This window comes from Labeo rohita, chromosome 8 (genome assembly GCF_022985175.1).
Source record: "Labeo rohita strain BAU-BD-2019 chromosome 8, IGBB_LRoh.1.0, whole genome shotgun sequence".
Classification (NCBI taxonomy): domain Eukaryota; kingdom Metazoa; phylum Chordata; class Actinopteri; order Cypriniformes; family Cyprinidae; genus Labeo; species Labeo rohita.
The window spans coordinates 20701771-20727126 of NC_066876.1; the positions used below are offsets into that span (position 1 = coordinate 20701771).

A 25356-nucleotide genomic window follows, 5' to 3' on the forward strand; every position below is an offset into this window, starting at 1 on the left:
ACTTTATTTTGCTAACAAGCTATTTACCGTCAGTATTAGTGCTATGAGTGTTATTTACATAACTATAGTGTCCTGCACCCACTAGTAAAAAAAAATATGTCAAAAATTATATCTGGCATCTGATCTGAATAATTTTGGTTTGTCTGTAAGTCTAAGCTGTTTTAACTAAAAGAAACTTGCACTGACTAATCTTAAAAAATATCCGTGCCTTTGTTTTATCTCAAGATTCTAAGCCACGTTTATAAGATTTACTTAAATGTCCTAATTGAACTAGGGCCTAATCCTGGCCTAGTCTAAGCCCTGTCAGTGAACCCAGGCCTAAAAGTCTTGAAACTTGACGATAGTTGTATTTTCCAGAGACCAAAATGTAAGTGTTTTTATTCAATTTAAATCTTGCCGCAGGCAACAGTTTGCTTACATAACTTAAATATGATATATGTGACCCTGGACCATAAAACTAGTCATAAGGGTCAATTTTTTGTAATTGAGACTTATAAATCACCTGAAAGGTTGTTAGGATAGGACAAAATTTGGCTGAGATACAACTATTTGAAAATCTGGAAACTTAAAAAAAAATATTGAGAAAATCGCCTTTAAAATTGTCCAAATGAATATTACTAATCAAAAATTAAGTTTTGATATATTTACGGTAGGACATTTACAAAATATCTTTACTTAATATCCTAATGATTTTTGGCACAAAAGAAAATTCGATAACTTTGACCCATACAATGTATTTTTGGCTATTGCTACAAAATATACCCATGCTGACTGTTTTGTGGTCCAGGGTCACATATGGTGATTAGTCTTATGACATAAAAAACAGTGAATTTGGAATCATTAACACGATCTAAAAAATACTGTGGTAAAAACTACCCAATCTGGTTTGTTTTTAGCCCAGTGGCTGTGCACATATAGGACGTTTGGCTAACTTGAGCCCAACAAGTTGGCTTGTTTATTTAACCCAGCATGATGGGTTGATTTTACCCATTGGTTTAGTCATTACAGATTAACTTGATCCTCTAAATCTTTGTAAAACACACAACACAACTATTAGTTTGCATGATTATTTTGAAGAGTGCAGTTCTTAATACAGCATATTTTATATAGTTTCAACATGTGTACAATATTACCTACATTTAAACTCATTTAACAAACATTCCAGAAGCAAAAATTTAAAAGAAATTAATCTGTTTTATCCCATTTCCACAGTAATGATGTTGGATCTCTTGCTCGAGCGGGACTCGTGTTCAGCGGTGGAATCACGAACCTCAGACCGCTGCCCTATGTTTTGCTCAAAACCAAAAGATGCTGTGACTGATGATTGACTCCATAACCTAAATTTGACCCAGTCAAAGGGATACACAAAATACCATTTAATCAAAATGTAATTTAATTGACCTATCTTTTTTTGAGTTTTGTCTTTTCCATCTCAAAATATTGAGTTTCTTGTGGATTGTATGAGATTCCGTCAATATGATGAATGAGAGACAAGCAGATGTGAAAGAGCCACTGAATGGAATGCTGTTGCCTTGCTTTACCAGTGTGGCTTCAGTTGAACGTGACATCACAAGTAATTTGAGACTGCACTGAAAAGCTCCCCCCCCTTTTTTAGTTTTTTTCTCCATGTGCTTCCCACCCTTGCCTTACTCCCTTCAATAGAACCACACTGTCCTTTCTCTCTTTCTCTCTTGGGCTTTAAACCTTTTAACAACTGGGATAAACAGCAACACCTCAACCAAGAAAAGCTCTCAGAGAATGCTTCACGAGCACTGCCTTTGAGAAACCAACAAACAGCCATTTAAAAGGGTGAGAGAGTCTTGAGCATTTTCTTTTCTGAATGTCTGTATTGGCTAAGCACATGGTCTATAAAATCAAACTGCTGTTGACAGGACAGGCTTAATGGCTTAAGAGAGCTTTGTTACCATAATTATAGCTTTCATTATGTTCTATAACATTTTTTTTGGTCATATAATGTGTTCTTCACTTGCAATTAATTGCACTTTCAAGTGGCTTTTTATCAGTTTGAATTGGTGAGATTTATAGTTTGTTATTCCCCTCAATGAGCCAACACAGTGTGTTAAAGAATAAACCTAAATATGACTTAAGATAATAGCATTTGTGCAAAGGTAAATCTTTCTAGTCACACTGTATATGACGTTATGCAGGTATCATATGTCAGATCGCAGGAATAGAATTAACTCGAGCCAGATATAAAAGGCCAATAGCTGATTTGGACTTGCAGACTAGGGAGAAATGACTGTAAGTAGATAGCAATATATATGTTCTTATGTCTTTTACTATGTGTTGAGATGTTTGCTGTTGACTGAGTGCAGTGTGTACCCACCCAGAATATCTACAAAAAAACGAACAAGTCACTCTTTCTTTGTGGGGTGGTTGTTTAGAATAGATTTTAAGCTTGGAATGTTTCTTTTAAGCCAAACTCTCATGACAATGTAAGAAAATCTACTTGACTGACATGTAGGTTCAATGTAAACTGTCAGCATACTGTATATCAATCAGTATGTTTACATTCTCTCAGTCGTTCTTAGGTTCCACAAAGTCTTCTAGTTATTGTTTAGTACAAGGGGTAATTCATACTGTTTATTACCAATACATTTACTTAAGTCTTCTCAGACTAAATTGGGACTATGAAGAGCTCAAAATATCCAAACCATTCAAGAATTTGTTGCGCAACGTGTAAGAATACACCCAATCCATTGTGAGAAGCAGACCAGTATAAATTATGTTGAAAAGATTTATTCAGTAAAAGCTTTTGAAGAGCAACTAAGTCATGCATTTGAAAATAGAGACATCAAATCTCACTGAACGTGGTGACATCGGTTTGGTTATTCACTAGGATATTCACAGTCTTTTCAAAAACTCTTAAGCTTTATTTTTTTACAGTAGTGGTCATTAAAATGTATATTTCTACATTTGTTGGTTATGAAATGTCATCTGATCTTGATCAAAGTCACAAGTATAGACAAAAGCTGACAACACACAGACAAAGTATAATCTTTCATTTACTGAACACTTTCCATTAAACATTCACATTGCTGTGGAAAAAGTAAAAGACTTGTTGACCCACGACAGCCCACTGTTTGTTTGAAAAAATCCTCCAGGTTTAGCACATTCTTTGGTTTTCCAACATCTTCTGCAGATTTGACACTTCACAACAGTAAATGTAGATTTTGAGATCCATCTTTTCACACTAAGAACCAGAGATGGACTACACAACTATACAAAAGATAGATAGATTCACTGATGCGCAATAAGGAAATGCGCTGCTTTAAAAGCTGGGGGGTGAAAACTTTTTAAAAATGATGATCAGGGTAAATTGTACTTATTATGAAATGCATCATATGTAACTACTAAAGGGCAGTAAAAAAAGTGAAAAAATATGATATTTAAACAAAGAAATGACATATCATCCGGTTAAAAAAGCTTACTTGTGACTTTGATGAAGATCAAATGATTTGAGCAACCAGTTTCAAAGGGTTTCACATATTTTATCTTCCCACTATATATAGCATGTGAAAAGCAGTATGTCAGATCTATAGGTTGTCCAAATAAACAATATTCATGAAACAGTAGGTGAATAATACTCGGATATTCACCTGCTGGGACTTTGAATTTCATAGCCTTTGGATGTTTTGTTATCCCAATGAGGCCATGTGAACTGTAACATTATGCAACTCTTTTCAAATGCAATTGAAGTGAAACTCCAACTGATACCAAGAATGTTGTTCATCATGGTTAAATTATACTCAGTAACTCTAAGTGCATTTTTGTGGTTAATCTATGTAGTACGCAGCATTCAAAAGACAACATCAACACTGCAGATGTACTACACCTGATTGTTTTTTTATAATACACAGCTGCATACCAAAACAACATACTTTATCAATAACCGAGAAGTACATTCCTGGTCAACTTCAGCATATACTCTGAAAGTATGTGATTTTGGACGCAGGTTTCATTGTGCGCTTTCCTTATCAGCAATTGGCCGGCCAAACACTTAGTCCTGTCCTGAACTCATGCCATTGGTTGTGCCAATGTTGCTATGTTGGGCTAGCAGAGTGTATTGATAGCACGTCAGAAGTTAATGGCTTATTTATAGTCTGCATATAAGAAAGTATTTCAACATGTTAACTTTAACTTAAATGTTACTTAGTGCTAAAACCGGACGGCCAGTTTTTCTTCCGCTGTTTGCTTGGGAAACTAATTTAGCCACAAAAAACAACAGTCCCTCCAGTGTTTAATTTTGTGCGCCCAAAAGTGTGAGTTCATGTAATGTCATTTTCCTTACCAATTTTAGCTGTTCGCTTCAGGTGAAGCACTTCCTGTTGTGTTGTAAGCTTTGAAGCACATAAAGCTCTGTGGCTAGAGTGTGAAAAAACATCATTTGCACAACATACCTCTGTTATCTGAAAGGAAAAGTAGAGGAAATCATTATCAGGTGGAAAATTAAAAGGAATGTGTTTGATTTTTTGAAGGGATGTTCAAGGCACAATGTACACACTGAAGTTGTGACCCACACAATTGATAAACCTCAAGAGGTTTCCGTAGCTCTTTTTAAACGGATGTCCTGGACATATTGAATATACATGGCCGCAACAGGGAAATGAGCCTGCGGAGAGATCAGCGAGTGCATTGTGTGGTCTACAACAATGACCAGACCCGGTCTGTTACTTTGGCTTCCACTCTTTTGGGTTTAAACATAATTCTAATGTGGAAAACCCATTCTGTTAGTGCTCTGATATTAGTAAAACTTACTACGAGTTCACTCGAGCCTGCGTTTTGGCACACAGATGTATGCGGCCCCTGAGCTGAGGGGATCATATTATCTCCTGGGAAATGCTCTGGAAATTCAAGTGTGGGCAAGTATACTACACTAATGTGTCTGCCATAAAAACAGAATTTGAGCACTGTAATACACCTCTAGCCAGGGCCTTAAAATGGATAGCAATAGTGTGAGATGTTGACATGTAGGGAGAGAGCCTATAGAGAATGAGAGTGGAACGACAGGAAATGGATGGAGGCAAGGAGGGGAATGCGAGCGAAAGTGGGTGGAGAGATGGTTGCTCAGCTCTGATGGCGAGTGGGTGAAGACAGTGCAGAGGGTGGGATCTGCTAACCTGCCAAATCTTGTTCACAAATCTCGTTGCAATGCAGGTTTTGTGATTTATTTTTGATCACTGTTTTAGTTCAGTGCTTCTCAGTGATTCAGATCTAGATTAGAGTGGTTACAATATAGTACTACAATTGTCAATCATACTAAAGTAAACAAAAATGTTTAAATAAATAAATGAAAATATGATATTAATTATAAAATATAATATTTACATTGTTATTTACAATATATTTATGTTTTGAAAGTCTTTTCCTTTTCACCACAGCTGCATTTAAGGCTAGACACAGCAGGTGAATAGGTTAAAAAAACTAATAGTTATCACCTTACTTACCTAGTTGATTGATTACATTGATAATTGCAAACATTTTTTGTATTACGAGTTTTCTAAAATGTTAGGTTTAAATATGCAAATAAGGCATTATTTAATGAAATATGTGCTATTTTGTGTACATTCATAGTACAAAAATTGAAACACTGGATGAAGTCAGTTTCAAAATTCTTGTTTAATTTTTTTGTCATATTAGAGTTAATGTTTTTACAGAGAGAATTTTGGGTATCTCATTTTGTCGATCTATAACTCTTAGAACAGAATGAAAACAATATATTTTTTTACAGTTTTTGGGGAATAAAATGTTGTATGAAATCAAGCAAATTATATATGAACAAATCCCTTTGTAAAAACCTTCAGGATATAGACAGGAATAAAAATGTAAAGTTTGGTGTGTGTAAGAGCTACTGAAGTGGAGATTTATGGCTCAGTGTAGGAGAAAAAACTCTTTTTGAGAAACGGCCTTTAAAAAAATATTTATTGTAACTGAAATCTATTGACACAAATAGATAAAGTGCTATAAAAAAGAAACACTTAACAGTGTCTTTTGGATGTTTTCTTTCCACTAGTCTGAAAAAACACTTTATGAAAAACCAAAAAGCCCAAAATCCCAAACCTGCAGTGTCTCGCCTTAATTAAAATACAGTTGAAACAATAACATCGTGATACTATTACAATTTAAGATTTGAATATATTTTAAAATGTAATTTATTCCTGTGATGGCAAAGCTTAGTTTTCAACAGCAATTACTCCAGTCGATAGTGTCACATGATCCTTCAGAAATCATTTCATCAAAAGAACAGCATTTATTTGAAACAGAATTTTTAAATTTGATAATGAACCACCTGTGCTAAATAATATCCAAATTGGTTTAAAATTTAAGTTTCCAATTTTATTTTTATTTTAGGTGAAGCTATATTTTCTTTTGCCTTCTGTAGTTCTCTGTCGATGGTTTTCATAAATGAAGGCATGTCACAAAACCTGTCTACCCGTGCCAAATTTGGTTATCTTAGTAAGTGACAGATGAACTTACACTAAAATGCTGTGCTGCAGTTTGGATGAATCAGGCTGATAAGCCTATGTGTGCGTGATGATATGTTAAAATGCATTTCGCATTGTTTTCCCTGTAGTCAGAAAGCTGAGTTTTAGTATACGAATGTTAACAGTCTTTAGAAACTCTTACGTTTAACTTAGCAACAGCGAGTAAAGGGTTAAAAGTTATTCGATGTCCCAGCACACCTCACCCTCCTCTCTTTGCCACCCTCCCCCACCTCCTTCTCAGTTTTTTTCTTTCTCCCAGCCCCTCAGTAATGTCTCTACTACCCACCCTGCATGTTTTAACTGAGTGCTAAGAAGTTTAAACAAATAACACAATGACTCCCTGAGAGTGAAGCGGAAAGGTTGTCTGGGCCAAGAAACATTTAGCCTTTAATAATCAGATCCAGAGAACTGGATTACAAACCAGTCATCTAGTACTGTATGGAGAAAAGCTGCTCCAGGTAACAGCCAGTGTGGTCACACTAGTATTTCACATTTGAACAGGCAGTTATTGGGAATGGTGTCGGGTACGAGGTGGTCTTGTCACAGAGTGGTTAAAATGTCTTTCTCCTCTTGACTGTAGGCAAGCTGCCTTCAGGGTGAAATTCTTGGCATATACACGAGTGTGACATTTTGCAGCTGACAAATGTAATTTATAGAGGATTTTTCCATGAAAAGGTTTTTGGTGTTCATTTAGTCAAGACTTTGCTCTGTATTATGAAAGTAACATGTCCTTGAAGTCATTGATATTTGAGAAATGATCGTTTGTCTGTTTTAAAAGTGAACTTAGTAAGCTACAAAAGCCTTCCCTCAGGAATGCTGTCCAGTTGGTTTCAACTGTATACACATGACTCTAGGACTCATGACATACTGCTTTTAAAGCTCACATAATCGTCTTTGGGTAAGCTTGTGGTCTGTGCTGTGCAATAAGGTTCTGTAATCAGTAGTTTACATAAAATAACAGTTTTATTCAGCTTCATTAAAGGATTAGTTCACTTCCAGAATAAAAAATTCCTGAGAATTTACTCACTCAGATGTCATACAAGATGTTCATGTCTTTTTTTCTTCACTCGCAAGGAAATGAAGGTTTTTGAGGAGAACATTCCAGGATTTTTCTCCATATAGTGGACTTCAGTGGGGGTCAACGGGTTGAAAGATCCAAGTTGCAGTTTCAATGCAGCTTCAAAGGGCTCCACACAATCCCAGCCAAGGAGTAAGGGTCTTGTCTAGCAAAACAATTAGTCATCTTCTTACAAAAAAATAAAAATATACATACTTTTTAGCCATAAATGCTCATCTTGCACTAGTTTGACCTCAAACATTACGTAATCACGCACACGTGATGCAGGCGGAAGTACCGACCCAGTGTTTACAAAGCGAACGTTCAAAGAAAGTCAAACGCCCTTTACCAAAAAAGGTAAAACAACTATGTCGGACGACTTCGAAGTTGGAGAAGAAATTGAGATGGAATTTTTACCCTAACTTTTTTAACTGAAAGTACAAAGACGAAGAACTAACCGTGCATGACTTTTCCAACGTGATTACATGTCGCACATTGTGAAGTCACAGATGCACATCGCAGAGCTAGTGCAAGATGAGCATTTGTGGTTAAAAAAAGTATATACATTTTGATTTTTTAAAGAAAATGACAGATCGTTTTGCTAGATAAGACCTTTATTCCTCGACCAGGATCGTGTTGAGCCCTTTAAAGCTGCATTGAAACTGCAATTTGGAGGTTCAAACCATTGGGAACCATTGAAGTCCACTTTATGGAGAACAATCCTGGAATGTTTTCCTCAAAAACCTTCATTTCTTTGCGACTGAAGAAAGAAAAACATAAACATCTTAGATGACGAGGAATTAAAATTATCAGGAAATTTTAATTCTGGAAGTGAACTAATACTTCAATGTTAATTTCTACATACACTCTTAAAAATAAAGGTTCTTTATTGGCATCGATGGTTCCATGAAGAACCTTGAACATCCATGAAATCTTTCAAATGCAGATAAGGTTCTTTATATTTTTAAAATGTTCTTCAAAATGGTTCTTTTAAGAAAGGTCATTGAAAGGTTCTTTGTGGAACCAAAAATGGTTCTTCTATGGCATCACTGCAAAAACACCCTTTTGAAACCTTTATTTTTAAATTCCCCCTATAGTGAAAATCAAGATTTTTATGTTGTTTATTTGTCTATGTGGTGTTTTTAATATGCTTTGAAAAACCATGTGCCAGTCCATTAATCAACACCATTGCTGAGTATTTTCTCCTTAAAAGGCTGTCCCAAAAATGCGGTTTAAAACCACAAACTTCAGTAACCAATCACGTTAAAGGATAGATTCCTATTATTAGCATGCAAAATATACCAATAGGATTATCAGCACAAAACCAAATATTAAACAGAGCAATAAATAGAGCATTTAATAGAGCATACACAGCACTAAATAGTACACAACCACTAGGTGCTAACCGTTAACTTGACGCACATCTCCCGCATTGCCGTCTGCACTTTATTCGCATATGCTCATGGGCGTAAACTGGAATCACTAACTAGGCTGCATTTGAGCCTTCAAGGCATTTTGAGGTCACAACATTGTCAAGTAAGTAACTTTAACAAATGTTACAGTATCCGCTGTAGTTGTCAGCTAGTAAAAACATAGTTTTATCAGTCATTATTGGTGTTTCGCCATTATATCGTGTTTACTACAGTTCAGTTGGTAGATCAGGGGGCTCTGGCTGGTGTGACTGCGGGGGCAGGGCTAATTTGCATATTTATAGATCCGCGTATAGTAAATGAGGCAAGGGGGTAGAGTTACATTCAAGCTGCTTTAAGGCATGACAAAATTATTTTCACAAGAAAAAAAAAACATTTAAATATTTAATTTTGATGATCAAAGATCAGTTTTAAGGGATAAAAAATTTGACCAGAGGGGGACTTTAAGAGCGTACGCTTTACTAATATATAACATTACCTTAATGTTGTAAGAAGTGTTGTTTCATTTTTAGTTTATAATAACTAATGTTAATTAATCGAATCTTAAAGTGTTATTTTTTATATAAATTCTCATCAGTACTGTACATTGAATACTGCATATACTCTGTTATATTTTGTGATTTTCATTTTGTTTTTAGTTTGTGTAATTTTGACAGTTTAATTACGTTTTTGTTTCTATTTAGCTCTAATTTTCATGTAAGTTATCTATACTTATATTTTACTTGATTTCAGCTTTTTCAGTTAATGAAAATGTTTTTTGATAGTTTTAGTTTTAGGTGTACATTTATGATGTACTATAATTCACACTGTACGTGATCTTTCTCTCTCTATAATTTATATTAAATGATCAGGGGTTTTATTACAGATGGATTGTTTAAATAAGATTTCAGGCTTTTAAACTTATGTTAGCAGTGTTCAGTACTGCACAATTTACTCTTCATTTACATAAATGGCAGTAAGTGACTGTTACAAAAGTGTCTTTCAGTAGTGAGTTTACGCAACAAATATGATCTGATGAAAGGTTCAATGACTTTCCAAAACATTCTTCCACAATGCTTCATTATTGTTTAATTGTGCCCATGTGCCCACAGGCATACGTAAACATCACAGATTGTGCAATTCTCCACTCGGTCTGCAGATCTGCTCTCAGAATTACCATTCAGCCTGATGGGTCAGACACTTTAATGACTTTAACCACACAGTGTGGAATTTTGCCAGGCTACAGTACAAAAGGTCAACATCTCAGGCTGGCAACTCACTGTTAAATTTTGGGAACTATATATAGTGACGACCAAATAATCAGATGAGGCTAATAAGAAGAGTTGTGCAAAGTTTCAAAAGAGTTGTTGCTTCTTTTCACATCCTCCAGATCTTAATGAAATTATGTAAAATCATATTTCGCTTTTCTAAACATGCACTGCATATTCTCATAACATATCATATTTTTTTAAAGTTAATTACTTTTCGTTTCATAACCCTACTACTGTTACTTCATGTGTCTGAGGAAAGACCAAAGCGTGAATCACCATGTGCTAGCAGTGTGTTATTATTACAAATCTTATCAAGTTTTTGTGTGTACAAGGTTGTGTTCGGAAAGCAGTTTGGGAACTACAGCTGGCAAAGGCTGATGGAAAGTTTCCAAACCAACGAAGCCTGAGCCACGTATTCAGGCTTGTGGCTGAATGTGACTGTGAATTTCATTTCCAACAGCAATTCACCTTGTTGCTTCTTCCCACAGCATTTCACAGGGTCTTATAAACATGCTGATCTCATATTTGTTTATATTTTTCTGATAGATTCACCCTGGCATTGGAGAGCTTTTTTTTTTTACACTTTCTTACGTGTTCGAGACACTGTGAGATAATTCGCATACACGTGGCAAGAAACATTCCGAGTAGATTTTTTGAGTCATGTTTGTTAGCATGTGACCATTATTCCTGCCATATGGGATAAATCCCACTGATTTCAATATCTGAAGCATGAGTAATTTGCAAACCACTGAGTTAATATATAACATACATTGGTCTGATTGATGTCAGTCATAATGATGGAGTACACATGTACTTTTCTTTCAGTGCTGTGCAGACTATAACCACCACACATAAAACTACCCAATATTTTTAAAAAGCTATAATAGTATCTCAGTGCTACTGAAATAACACTGACCCCTATTTCCTGTAAAGGCTGAAAGACAGAATGTCAAAGTTAGCGTCTCTCCAGAGGCAGTTTCGGCCATTCCTGTCAGTCAGTAAAGATTAGACGTGTGTCCCCTTTGGGGATGAGTGTCGTAGCAACACAAAAACAAGAAGTACACTACTAAATCTTCCAGAGTTTCACTCACTATTAGGGTGTACACAATGGTTTTAGAGTTGCGAAATGACTAAAAGGAGTGCAGAAGGTTTTTAAGTCCAACACAGGACACAGTTCATCAGTGAATTCACACACATAGAGAACAGCATGTTGTACCAAAATTTCTGTCCAATCAGTTCTTTAAAAAAAGACCTGTGCTTTCTCAGAAGCTGTTTCTTTCATAAATGTTAATTTTCACAGGTAAGATGACAAGAATCAAAAATAAACCCAGAATTATAGATTTATTGTGAATTCCTAAGCTCTTTCCCCCATTGAAACATGCCATTAAGAGCCAATCACAATAGAGGTGGTGGGAAACAAACACGTGGCCCTTATGTTTCCTGGACATTCAGCTACATCTTGACAGCTCTCACAGTTTCTCATCAGTTAACTTTCAAGAAAATTATGAAAAAGAGTAAATAGAAAGTTATATGAAGACAGGGTCAAAGAGTGTATTTAACAGTCTGATGTAAGGCTGCTCAAAAGAAGCTCAGTGATTGTCATTGCAAAGATTGTGTAACCTTGTATAAACATACTAAAATATCTTTTCAACCAGCAAAAAGGTACTTTGATTGGCTTTTGATTCTTTGTAAATGATGTAGCATTCATTTAGCCTTTGCTGTTGTCATGACGGAGTACATACTACAGTTCAATAGTTTGGGGTCATTATGTTTTTTTGAATAGAAATATATTTATTTAATTTAGCAAGGATGCAACAAGTTAATCCAAAGGGACAGTAAACACATTTATAAAAGATTTAAAATAATTAAAATAAATGCTGTTTATTTGCACTCTAAATCCGTAATATAATCCATAAAAACCATATGGTTTCCACAAAAATATTAGGCAGCACAACTGTTTTCAACAGCTTTCATTGATAATAATAAGAAAATATTTTTCGAGCACAGAATCAACATATTTGAATTATTTCTTTAGGATCATTTGACACTGAAGACTGGAGTAAGGTCTGCTAGAATAAATTACATTTTAATGTATGTAACTGAAACATAGTTATTTTAAATTGCAATAACATTACTGTTATTAATGTATTTTGTTAATATATAAAAGCTGCTTGTGATTTGCTTTGGTTCCTTATCTGACTTTCTCATCACCACCTGCTGTTGGTGGTTATCAGTGTATTAAAAAGGTACAAAACAAATTTCAGTACTTCCATAGGTTGGTATATTAACATTATATTGGTTAAAGAAATTACAGTATTTAAATGTAAATTTAAGTTAAATCCGTAAACTCCGCTAAAAATGTAATCACCGCTGTCAGTTTTCGCCTCTGTGCAGTTAATCAATGTAAATACTTTACTGTATATACAGTATGCTGCTTCAGATGCCTAAATGACATTATTTTTGTAGTATAACTGCTTTTGTGTCATTTTTATCTTGCAGATCTACTTCAGAAAAACCCCTTCACTCCGCGTTTCACAACTTTCACTGCTCAAAAGAGAAAAAGAAAGAAAAAATACATCATGGAACTTCAGAAACTAACAAACGGTCACCACCCAGACTTCCAACATCTTGAGGAAGGGTACGTATCACTCAGTAGTGATTTTGCTTTACAAACAGAATGGCAAATACGCTTCCTGTGTTACTAAATTTGTCACTACATATCTATTTTATACTGCCCTGCAGATTTGCGCTACAAGCGAAGTAAACATGTTAGTTGCTTCACCATATGCTTCTCTAGAACAACACCACAGTCATAAGCAGAGTTATATTTGTTTTATAGTGAATATTTGGGTGAACCTAAAATGAACCTACAAGGAAAATATGAGCATTGCAACATCATTCAAATATTTCTTCCAGGGAGTGAGAAATTTAGCAGCATACCACAGCATAGACTTCACCTCATTAGCACACAGCAATAATCTTGGATTTATGGTCACATTAATGCACTCCATACAGGTTAAACAAATCAGTGTTAACAACATATTAAGTGATATCATCCTTGACATCATATAAACACCATGATCAACTTTGGGTTGTTTAAATTTCAGGCACATGACTTTGTATGATCCTAATGGGCATCTTGAAAGGCAAAAGGGTTACCTTTAACATAAAATTTGGAAAGGGTTCTTGCTTCAATTAGTTTTATGAACCTGAACCCCCTGATTTACTGTTTACTGCCTACAAGATGAATGTCAGGGGACAATAAATGTAAAGAGTAAATGAAAAAGCTCCACACGGTTAACTATTAGTAAACATGCAGGCTACACTACCTTTACTTACATTAGACTTTTGAACATTGTAGCATAATAGTAATCAAATAATTGCTGCATTTATAAAATGTGACTTTTGTCTATTTGTTTCAGAGAGTCACCTGAACGAGAGGAATTTTTACCACACAAAAGTGATGGAGGAAAACCACCTCAGTTTACAGATGTGAGTGCATAAATCAAGCTTATATTAAAGGAGAAGTCCACTTCCAGAACAACAATTCACAAATAATTTACTCTCCCCCTTGTCATCCAAGATGTTCATGTCTTTCTGTCTTCAGTCGTAAAGAAATTATGGTTTTTAAGGAAAACATTTCAGGATTTTTCTTCATATAATGGACTTATTTATTCCTCCGATTTTGAACTTCCAAAATGTAGTTTAAATGCAGCTTCAAAGGGCTCTAAACGATCCCAGCTGAGGAAGAAGGGTCTTATCTAGCAAAACGATTAGTTGTTTTTTTTTTTTTACACAAAAGCTTGTGTAGCACAGGCTCTCGGATGCGCGTTCACATACTTTTGAATCATGTCGAAAGGTTACAATTTAAAGGTTACAAAGGTTATAATTAAAATGTTACGTGTTACTTCCCTAACACATCTACTGTTTACACAAACGTTGACCACACTACAAACAAGACAAAACTATAATGCTTTAAGAAACAGAAAAGATTAATTCATTGTTTACCTGGGTCTTTAGTCTATGATTAGCTCACCTCACTTCTTATCTGACAAGTTTTCAGGTTTGAGTCGCTCGTTCATCACGTGACAGCCTCATAAGCTCAACCAATGTAGGGTGAGCGGGAAAAATAATTGATTAGTTCATCTATCGAGTCTTCGAGTTCGAGTTGTACATCACGTGACAGCCCCATAAGATAAACGAACAACTCGAAAAACAGGTGAACTAATTCCAGTACAGAACCTAATAAGATGTTGCACATGCGCGACTGAACGGATCACTCCCTGAGACGACTTGTTCTTCCCGAGTCACATTAAAGATTCGTTCAAAATGAACGAATCATTCAAGAACGACCCATCACTAATTCATAGCATCATGAATGTGCGTCCCAGAGCCTGTGCTACACGAGCTTTTGTGCTTAAAAAGTATACAATTTTTTTTTTCGAAAAAAATGACTGATCGTTTCGCTAGATAAGACCCTTCTTCCTCGGCTGTCCATCAAGTACATTATATGAAGAAAAATCCTGAAATGTTTTCCTCAAAAACCATAATTTCTTTACAACTGAAGACAGAAAGACATGAACATCTTGGATGACAAGGGGGCAAGTAAATTATTTGTAAATTGTTGTTCTGGACGTGGAGTTCTCCAAGTTGTTAATAATAAAGTTGTTATATTAATAATATATATATGTTATGGTATAAAGTTTCATCCAAGTTGTTTGTAATGTCTCTGTGGTTATTTTTTTTTCTGTGCTCTTTCCCTCTTATTGTCTCTGTCTGTTGTGTCTGCTAGTTTGAAGGAAAGACGTCATTTGGAATGTCTGTCTTCAACCTCAGCAATGCCATCATGGGCAGTGGGATTCTAGGACTGTCTTATGCCATGTCCAACACTGGTATCATCCTCTTTCTGTGAGTATCATTGAATGCACCTCAGATCCCTTAGTTTCACAACTAGGCACAATGTAAGTGCCCTTTTATTGGGGCATTTAAATGATCTAATAAACATTATACAAATCTTTGATCGTTTCATCATATGTTTTGAAAAAATAAAGACAGTCTATGTCTTATTTTTAGTGCATATTTCCAACTATGTAGAGCATTTAAATGAGACAAAATATCATTTATGTTGTTATCTCATGTGTTCTTCTGTTTTTTGTTTTCAGGATCTTGTTGACCTGCATTGCTGTCTTGTCGTCATACTCTGTCCATCTTCTGCTAAGGAGTGCAGGGGTTGTAGGTACGGCCAATTCAAAAGATTTTGTTTTCTTTTTAACATTACTTAAAATGTTTGTGTTATAAAAATGCTACAAATATACTTTTAATATTGCTTCTTTAATGTGCTATTTTGTTTATTTTTCAATTAAATACAGTATTTATTTAATTGAACTCATCAATATAAACGTTTAAACCTTAATTTAAAGCTTTTTGATTATTTCTAGATGCAATTAGATTTGGTGGTGTCAGACTTTTGGACCTCACTGTATATAAAGACTGGAAATCTGAATCACTAATCACTAACCTGTAACATTGTTTGCACAGGCATTCGTGCTTACGAACAACTGGGTAAACGAGCATTTGGACACCCGGGAAAAATACTGGCAGCTCTTGTCATAACAATGCACAACATTGGTGGTAAGTTGGAGTTTTGAGTCAGTTCTGATCTCTTTTCCAAACTTCCTTTTTTCTCAGTATCTTTTTGCTTTGTTGAACACTGCAACAGGTTCAGTTATACCGATTATAATTTATTATTCTCCATTAGATATTAAAATAATATATATAATCAGAGATTAGAGAGAATTATAGAGAGAAATAACATCTCTCTATAATTTGGTCTGTTAGTAGGTCATTAAAAAGTATATTTATAAAGGCTTTTAAATGATTACAGGGAAGAGGGGGGACGAAAGTACCACTATTCAGAAAAACATAATTTAAAAAGATAAAGTTGTAGACAGAGATTTATTTTTGCTGTGGCCTATAACTCAGAAGTGTGGTCTATTAATACCAGGTGGTATTTTGTAAAAATAGTCTGAAAAAAAAAGTCAAAGTTAAACATTGTTACTTTCGACCCCGTTGGCTGGGACGAAAGTAACACAACAATACAAGCTAGATTTTTTGTGTTACTCTTGTTTTTATTAAATATACATGACTATGACCTTGTTAATATGTAACTGCAAACATATTTTGTCCTTAATTTTTGCAAAAAAAATTACATTTTCCTTTTAAACTTAAGTTTCAAAACCTGAGTGTACAAACTTGAATTGTTTAAATTATTATTATTATTTTTATTCAACTTATTTTTATAAAACATTTTTTAAACAGAATGAACAATATGAAAATTAGATTAGAATAATATAAATTCTCAACATAATGTAACAGTAGGCTTATTCATGTTTCCATCAAGTTGTTTGTATGCATAAATTCAAAATGTGCATAAAACATCTGGAAACACTGCAAATTCATAGGTGGAGGTGGAAAATCTAAGGTATGGCTAAAACCTAAATATGACTAAGGTAAATGCGATGAAGCAACAGCCCTGACACTGATATTCCTGACAGATAGGCTAATATCCAGAACAGAAACCCTCTCATAAACATGTGGCTGAATCAGACCTCTGTTTGTCTTTCTGACCCTTACTCTTTGCATATTCTTTCGGTATAATACAGCATAAACATTTATGATAAACATTTTAATAAATTTTAATAAAAGTCTCCAAATTAGCATGCTGTGGGACAAAAGAAACACTTGTTGTCACTCCTGACATTTAAATCCGATTTACTTCTATACTGAAAAACTCTGAAAAGCCACACTTTAGGATGTATTACAGCACTAAATAACATGTAGATTGATCATTACTGTGACACATGAAACGAGAAACACAACAACTAATTTGAAAAGAATTACTGTTCCCATAATTTACTTATTGTATTCGAAAACTGCTTTCCGGATCTAACCGTGGGAAACAATGACGAAATCATGTGATATTTCTCAGCCCCATCAAGGGTTGCATGCTGAATGTGCTTCAAAAGCAAATTTAGTTCGGGCTCTGAGGAAATAGCTTTGTTACTTTCATCCCCGCTCTTCCCTAAAGCTTTTAAAAATACAGTGGTTCAATAGCAGTTCCTGAGTGCATATGTTAGCACCACTATGTTACGTAATATTTTCTCTCGGATGCTGTACCAAAAGTTTTATTGTCCTGCCAGTGGTATTATAATATATTTGTCAGGCTACAAACCACGAAGATCCTTGCTTATTTATTTCTGTCATGTCTTTTAAATATGTACATCTGCCATTTAGAAGCGGGTCAGTATGCGACCAAACTGAGTCTGATGTACCCGTCTCTCTTTCTTTCAGCTATGTCCAGCTACCTCTTCATTGTGAAGTATGAATTACCTCTGGTTATTCAGGCTTTCCTTGGCCTTCAGCACAGCAGTGGGTGAGACCAATCTGCCTATTCCCATGTTCTCCTAATGAGTCTAATTTAATCTAGCCAAGAATTAGATAACATTTTTGGGTTATATGAGGTAACCGCTGGAACATTCCAACCTCAGAGCAATCCAAATCCCCCAACTGTTGTTGAAAATACATAAATATTTGCTACGTTCCTTGACAAATGCAAGTTGGGTGATTTTCCACCTTAACTTATTCTCTCTTTTTTGAAGTGAGTGGTTCCTGAATGGCAACTATCTGATCATCATTGTGTCCCTTTTCATCATCTTGCCCCTTGCCCTGATGAGACAACTTGGTAAGCCATTCTGCTCTGTTTGTTGTGAATCCATCCTTTTCTCATTCTTTCTATTTGCTTGTCACATTGCAGGGCTCTACGTTTACTTTTCTTCAGGAGCACTTGTGCTCCTAACTTCAAACATTTAGGAGCACAGACAAAATTTTAGGTGCACCTTCTTATCAGTAATCAAAAGATCTAAATTAAAAATCAAAAATTAGCCTTCCCATTACGAGGTGTTATTTGACTCTTCAAAGATTTACAGGGGAATTTTGTTTTTAGATTTGTAATGGCATTTTTCTAACTTTATTAAAAGTATGACATCTTTTATGTAAAACTATAAAAAATATGGTCCCACTTTATATTAGGTGGCCTTAACTACTATGTACTTACATCAAAAATAAGTACAATGTACTTATCGTGTTCATATTGTATTGCAAAACACTTTTGCTGCTACTGAGGTGGAATATGGGTATGGTTAGGGACAGGTTTGGTGGTATGGGTAGGTTTAAGGGTGGGTTAAGGTGTAAGGAATGGCTCAACAGTGTAATTATAAATGTAATTACAGAATTAATTACAGATGTAATTACATGCATGTATCTTTTAAAATATAAGTACAATGTAAAAACATGTATTTACATAATTAATGCACTGTATTAAATGCTTAATTTAAATGCAAGTACATAGTAGTTAAATATAACGTGGGACCAAAAATATATATATTTTATAAGCTTTTTAAAATTTTTAATTAAAACAACAAATTATGAACAAGTAAATTGGTTACCAATCAAATGAAATCAGTATTAACAAAATTAATTTGTACTACAGAGGTGGCACAGATTTGATTCTTTAGAACGGCTGAATCATTCAGGAATAAAGCAAGTGACTGTCTTTATGAACAGGAAATTGAATCATTGATTCTCTAGATTTGTTTAAAAATGCACGTTCATTCATAAACAAAACACCGCTGTGTTGTGACTTGTTTCAAATTATTTTTGACAACTAAATAGAGCAAAATCAGGCAATAGTGCTATAGTCAGACAATGTAAGTCACCTAATATTAACTTCTTGTTTATTTAACTGTTGTATTAACTCAATATCTCATTTACAAACTGTAAAAGCATTAAAAGCTGTCACTCATCTTAGTTCATCGCGATCTTACAAAGTTCCATTATAATCAAAGAAGCTCTCTACACTGCACAATAAATCTCTTATTTACACTGTCTCTACACTTCGTTTATGAAAGGATTTGTGAGATATGTCTGTGATTATATTACTCAACGTTGCAAAAACATGAAGAAACCTTTAAAACTCCCCTCAGCGCAAACACAAATATGCTGATCACTTCAGTCGCACTGGTGCTCCTAAATATTTTTTCATAGTCGCACTGTAGAGCACAAATGGTTGCACTGTAGAGCCCTGCGTTCTACCTCTCAATATCTACTTTCCTCATACACACATTTAAAAGGATCTATTGCTTTTTATGTAGAATCCTCAATAGAATCCGGAGTGGAATAGAATCCGGAACAATTTTTTGTTCTACAGTTTTGGAATAATTGGAAATTTTTCAGATTTTCAATAAATGTTGTAAATGATTACTGTTGAAAGCACTGATTTGTAACCCTTAACAAATATAGTATAATATATACATTTTGTGGAATATTTTCTGTTGCAGGGTACTTGGGTTACACCAGTGGGTTCTCTCTGACATGTATGGTTTTCTTCCTGATCTCAGTAAGTTCATTTAATGTTGTGGTCTGTGTGTGGCCTTTTTTTGTGAAATAATCAAAAGATCACTTAAAACAGTGCTACTTCACTTAAAACCACTGACTCTTCAATATTTCTGGTTTGCTTTCTCCTAGTCTTGTTTTTGGCTTTCGCCCTTTCCTGTTTGTCTTCTTAACTCCACGTCTGTGTTCTCTAGGTCATCTATAAGAAGTTCAACATCCCTTGTCCTTTCGACAATTTCACCAACCACACTACCGAAAACATAACTATTGATGGTGAATGTGAAGCCAAATACTTCACTATCAACCAGCAGGTCAGGAACTGTCTTTATCATTGCAAGAATCTATTCAGGAAGTTTATATTTAACTCTTTATGACCTCCATCCGAGATCAGACAAGCTGTTGTCATTATAGCTCAAAACAGACAGGAAATGCTTAGTACGTAGATGGAAATAATGTCACCAAGCAATTACTAATTTCAGTATGATGACAAAGGAGTAAGACCGCCTCACTGCATGAGATCAGAAAAGGCCTTGTGTAATTTCAGTTACTATGGTTGTTTTGCAGACGGCCTACACGGTTCCCATCTTGGCCTTCGCTTTCGTATGCCACCCAGAGGTGCTGCCGATCTACACCGAGCTGCGCAAGTACGTTCAGAAAGGACACGCTCTCTATGAAAATACTCATGACCACTAATAATAATGGTGGTCATTTTTAAAAGAAAGGGTCTCTGTTTTTTGTTGCAAAAAGGGAGGCACGAGTCAAAAATAAATCTCCTTTTATGATTTTTTTTTTGACACTTCTAGTCCCACAAAGAGACGCATGCAGGCCATTGCCAACGTGTCCATCCTGGGGATGTTTGTCATGTATCTGCTCACTGCCATCTTTGGCTACCTCACCTTTTATTGTAAGCACACTGGATTGTAAATAAAAAAATGTGTCTGGTCATGGCTGGTTACAGGCTAGACATCATCATAATTGTTGCAAAATAATCACATTTTGGTTAGCTTGTTCAAATAGAACAACCTGTATCTGCTAACTTGTGTGTGTTATTTAAGCACAGCCTGGAAATATTAGTTAATCTCTGTATATTTTAATCTCTCTCAGTAAACACAGAGGCAGAACTTCTACATACCTACAGCAAGGTGGATCCTCTGGACACGCTCATCCTGTGCGTGCGTCTGGCCGTGCTGGTGGCCGTGACTCTGACAGTTCCCGTTGTGCTCTTCCCGGTAATGAGACTCTTCATTGACATCTGATTAGCTTTCAGGGTTTATATTTCTGAAAAGACAAAACTATGTTGTAACATACTGTCAAAATGTAAAGGGATTCTCCACACAAAAATGAGAATGTTTTACTCACACTTATGCTGTCCCAACTGTCTTTCTTCAGATGAACACAAAGATTTTTTGAAAAAAAAAAAAAAACACACACAAACTGAACTTGATGGTAATCCATATGACCCAAGTTAATAAATCAATGTCTTCTGAAGCGAAACGATAGGAGCTTTTTGGACTACAATCTACCACTTCCAGCCAATTGTCATATACTCGGTTCATAAGAGCTTATTAAAATGTTATGTCAGCACTTCATCAAGTGTGTTTTTCACACAATATGGTTAAAATCACAATGTGGTCATGCTTATGTCAAGCGTGATCTCATGTAAGACAGCTGGCCGGAAGCAATGGTTTACAGTTTGAAAAGTTTCAAATATTAGTTAACTGGTGTGTAAAATATTGCATCAGCTGTTGAGCACCCATACACTTGCATTATATGTACTCACAGAGATGGATTATTTTTTGAAAAATCATTTTTAGTGTTCATCTGAAGAATGAAAGACATCAATTCTGTCGTGAAACTCTGTTAAGGACTGATGGGTCCTTAACACAAACTGATGATAGTCACAGCATTAAACTACTTGGCTAAGCTGATCGGTTAATGTTGCAAATGCAGCCAAAGAGCTTGTTGCTTTACATATAATTGGCTGGTTAACATTCAGAGTATTTCACAGCGCACTTTCTGTTACTCTGAAACCCTCCACCTCCCCAGCTCCACCTGTATAAATCTGCTACAGGTTATTATATATGCTATTTGTGCAGCAGCAATATGTCTTAAATACTTGCAGTAGCACAACAGCATGTATTGGCAGTAGCAAGTTCCTATACTTGTTTGCAGCAGCAATAATCTGCAACAACAGCAATATCCAACAGCAGCAGCAGTTCAGCAGCATACAATTACATTAAGACCAAACACATTGACATTGTTATTTCCATTACCATGATAACATTTTCAGAGAGTGATGAGAGAATTTTTATTTTTGGGTGGAGTGTCCCTGTTTAATTTAAATTATTTTAATTTGTCATATTTTATTTTTAGATTCGCAGAGCCCTTCTTCAACTTCTATTCCCAGATAAGCCCTTCCACTGGGTGCGTCACATCTCTATTGCATTGTGTCTCCTTTTCGTTGTCAACCTGCTCGTCATTTTTGTGCCCAACATTCGTGACATTTTCGGCATCATTGGTGAGTAAATAATGAAAAATGTAGACATTGAACTTAAGAAAACACCAGTGTGTGCAATGTAGCGAAAGAAAGATTGGGTAAAATACTACAATTGTAATTTAGATAAGCTACTTTTTTACTGACACCTTTAAGTGTTAAATTAAATTTGTTAATGTATCATATTTCTCTCTTTGCTCATTTGCATGCCGATATCTGTTCAGTGACAGTGAAAATAGCTTAGATGTAGGAAAACAAGACCAATCACAAATCAGCATGCAGATATTACAACTTAATAACTGGTGTATTTTGAATGCAGTGGAGTCTATAAATGTATATTAAGAGGCGCAATCACATTTACTGTTTACTGTTTAGGAATCTATGCAAAGGAAAAAGTGTTTCCTTGCACATTTTGCAACAGGCTGGTTACATAGATTTGCTGCATTGACCAACAAAAAGTTGCTTGATTTGAAAGTGGCTTCTGCGTAAGCTGTGGTTCCTACATTTTTGTGAACACTGACACTATTGACACTATTTTTGCCCAAACTTTACTAATGCCACCACACCTTCAGCTTAATTGTCTTGTAGAAGTGTGATTTTTGTTGTTTCATTTCATAGGTGCAACCTCTGCTCCGAGCTTGATCTTCATTCTCCCTGGTCTTTTTTATATCCGTATCGTTTCCACCGAGCCAATGAACTCAAGACCAAAAATTCAGGCATGTCTTAAACTTCCTCTACATTTTGAATATATAAAATTCGAAAGAGAACGTGATTCATCAAAAGTTCCTGCTCTTGTGTTTCAGGCTGCCTGCTTCACTGCTCTGGGCTTCATCTTTATGAGCATGAGCTTGACGTTCATCACACTGGATTGGGTCTACGGAGAGAATCGAAGTGGAGGAGGTCACTGATCTTCAACCACAATACTGTAAGGGTCCAAAAAGCCTTCTTAGAGGAACATCGCCACCCCTCTCCTGAACTCGAGAGAGAGACCAAAACATCACATAGGCTGGACCCAACTCACCTCAGATCTGTTTTCCCACTGAGTAAGGAAAGGACTGATGTCCTGCCATCTTTAAAATAAAAATGGATAAAAATCCTATGATGTTTCATGGTGGAGGATTTCTGGGGGACACAGAAATGTCATGCCATTTTGAGGCTGTTTCTACAAACAGGCCTCGTAACGATAAATGATGCTTGTGTTGGAGATGGAAGTCCGCTACATAGCTTTAAAATAACGCTAAAAGATACAGCTCAAGCCAAAATAAATGACTGGAGAGGTTTGTTTTGTCTGATGGAGACCAGAAAACAATCAAGTTTGTCACATATCATCTGTTCTGTTGTCCCCATCAAATGAAAGCCATAATCCCAAAGTGCAATACTAGGGAAAGTAAAACATATTTTCCTGCTTCAATTTGTTCATCAAAAAATGTTGCTCATGATAAATTCAACATCATCTCAGAACGCCTGCAGACCTAAACTAAATATGTCAGCGTCTTATTTCCGAGAAAGAAATTTGTGAAATCGTCTGGAAAAAATGTATTTCACCTGATGTGATAATTGTTCCTGACATATTCTGTGATATAAACTGCACTACAATTGAAAACAGACAATCAGCTTTAGACCATTTCATGTTTTTTTTTTTCTGCTGGATATCATATTTTATGTCAAACAAATGTGAGGTACGTACAGTTGCAGTATTTCGTGGTGCAGTGGGGTGAAATGCCATCTATTATGAGGAACAGATGAATAATTACTATGGTTAAGGTGCTTAATTACATTGCTGTGATGCATCTAATGATGCAAACAAAGCCTAACCTGTGAATTCAGTGGTTCATGCCATATTCCCGTTGTTCTGTTACAATCTAACAACAGTATAATGTGTCATAAATTATCCAACCCATCTCTAATTTTTTTTTTTTTAATTCAGTTATATATTTCCAAGGAATTAATAAATATTTGTATAGGAATAAATTAAATAGGAAACAGAAGAATTTTCTCATACTTTTAGACCTCACTTTGAAATTTCTACTCATGCAAAAGTACCACCAATTACCCAAAACCTTTAAACAACAAAAGGAACAATGGCTTTGCATGTCATTAAAGTACTTCTGGTCCCCTGTAGACTGTGAGACAATGGAATGCTTGAAAATGCATGCCCACTCACAGTGTCACACCCTTGCTAATGCCATTAAAGGATGGCAATCCCCCTCCTTTTCAAGTTTCCACTGTCCTGCAATGCCTATTTATTGTTTTAGGGGAAATACATTCATAGTTTCAAAAACTGTGTTTGTTACTTAATTAGAAAACAGGTGCCAAATTGTATGAGGTTAAAGACTGACAGTTTCAATGTGAAACACAAACACACCAAAGAGAGTTGGCAGTTGAACAAGTGCCTTTTTCTACTGCTTTTACATTTGTTTGTTGATTTACTGAACTGGCCTTTGACTTTGTCAAACATGCTGTTTTCAATAAAATTGTGTGGTCAGTATTAAAAAGTGCATTTATTTTTTGTGTACCTGTGAGGACAACGACATTTATAATGTCTACTTATTGAAATCCTTATGACATATGTGACTCTGAACTACAAAACCAGTAGCACAGGTATATTTGTAGCAACAGTCCAACAATACATTGTATGGGTCAAAACAATTGATTTTTCTTTTATGCCAAAATCATTAGGATATTAAGTAAAGATCATGTTCCATGAAGATATTTTGCATTGCTAAGAACTGTATTTGGACAACTTTAGGGTGATTTTCTTAACGTTTAGATTTTTTTGCACCCTCAGATGCCAGATTTTCAAATATTTGTATCTCGACCAAATATTGTCCTATCATAACAAACCATACAATCCACGGAAAGCTTATTTATTCATCTTTCAGGTGATGTATAATCAGTTTCATCAATTTTTAAAAATTCACCCTCATGACTGGGTTTGTGGTCCAGGGTCACATATGAAATCACTCTATCACTATTGACTTGTCATTGTTCATTCCTTTAATTATACATACATACATACATACATACATATCAAGCAGTGCTGTTCAAAAGTTTGTGATTAGTAAGATTTTTTAATTTTAAAAATTTCTTTTACTTTTTTCTTGCTCATCAATGCTATTTATTTGATCAAAAATATAAAAAATGTAATATTGTGAAATATTATTATAAT

At 35.2% G+C, this 25356-nt stretch overlaps 1 protein-coding gene across 1 annotated transcript; it reads left to right on the forward strand.

Moving 5' to 3' along the window:
* The first annotated feature begins 1631 nt into the window (after window positions 1-1631).
* slc38a5b (solute carrier family 38 member 5b) lies at window positions 1632-24493 on the forward strand. Its single transcript, XM_051117580.1, has 16 exons — window positions 1632-1809; window positions 12743-12881; window positions 13666-13735; window positions 15036-15151; window positions 15406-15479; window positions 15782-15874; window positions 17594-17675; window positions 17902-17984; window positions 19639-19697; window positions 19888-20004; window positions 20258-20337; window positions 20497-20597; window positions 20798-20922; window positions 22067-22211; window positions 22806-22903; window positions 22991-24493. Exons 2-16 carry the CDS (start codon window positions 12823-12825, stop codon window positions 23093-23095), a joined length of 1407 nt encoding a protein of 468 aa, XP_050973537.1. The 5' UTR covers window positions 1632-1809; window positions 12743-12822; the 3' UTR covers window positions 23096-24493.
* The last annotated feature ends 863 nt before the right edge of the window (window positions 24494-25356 follow it).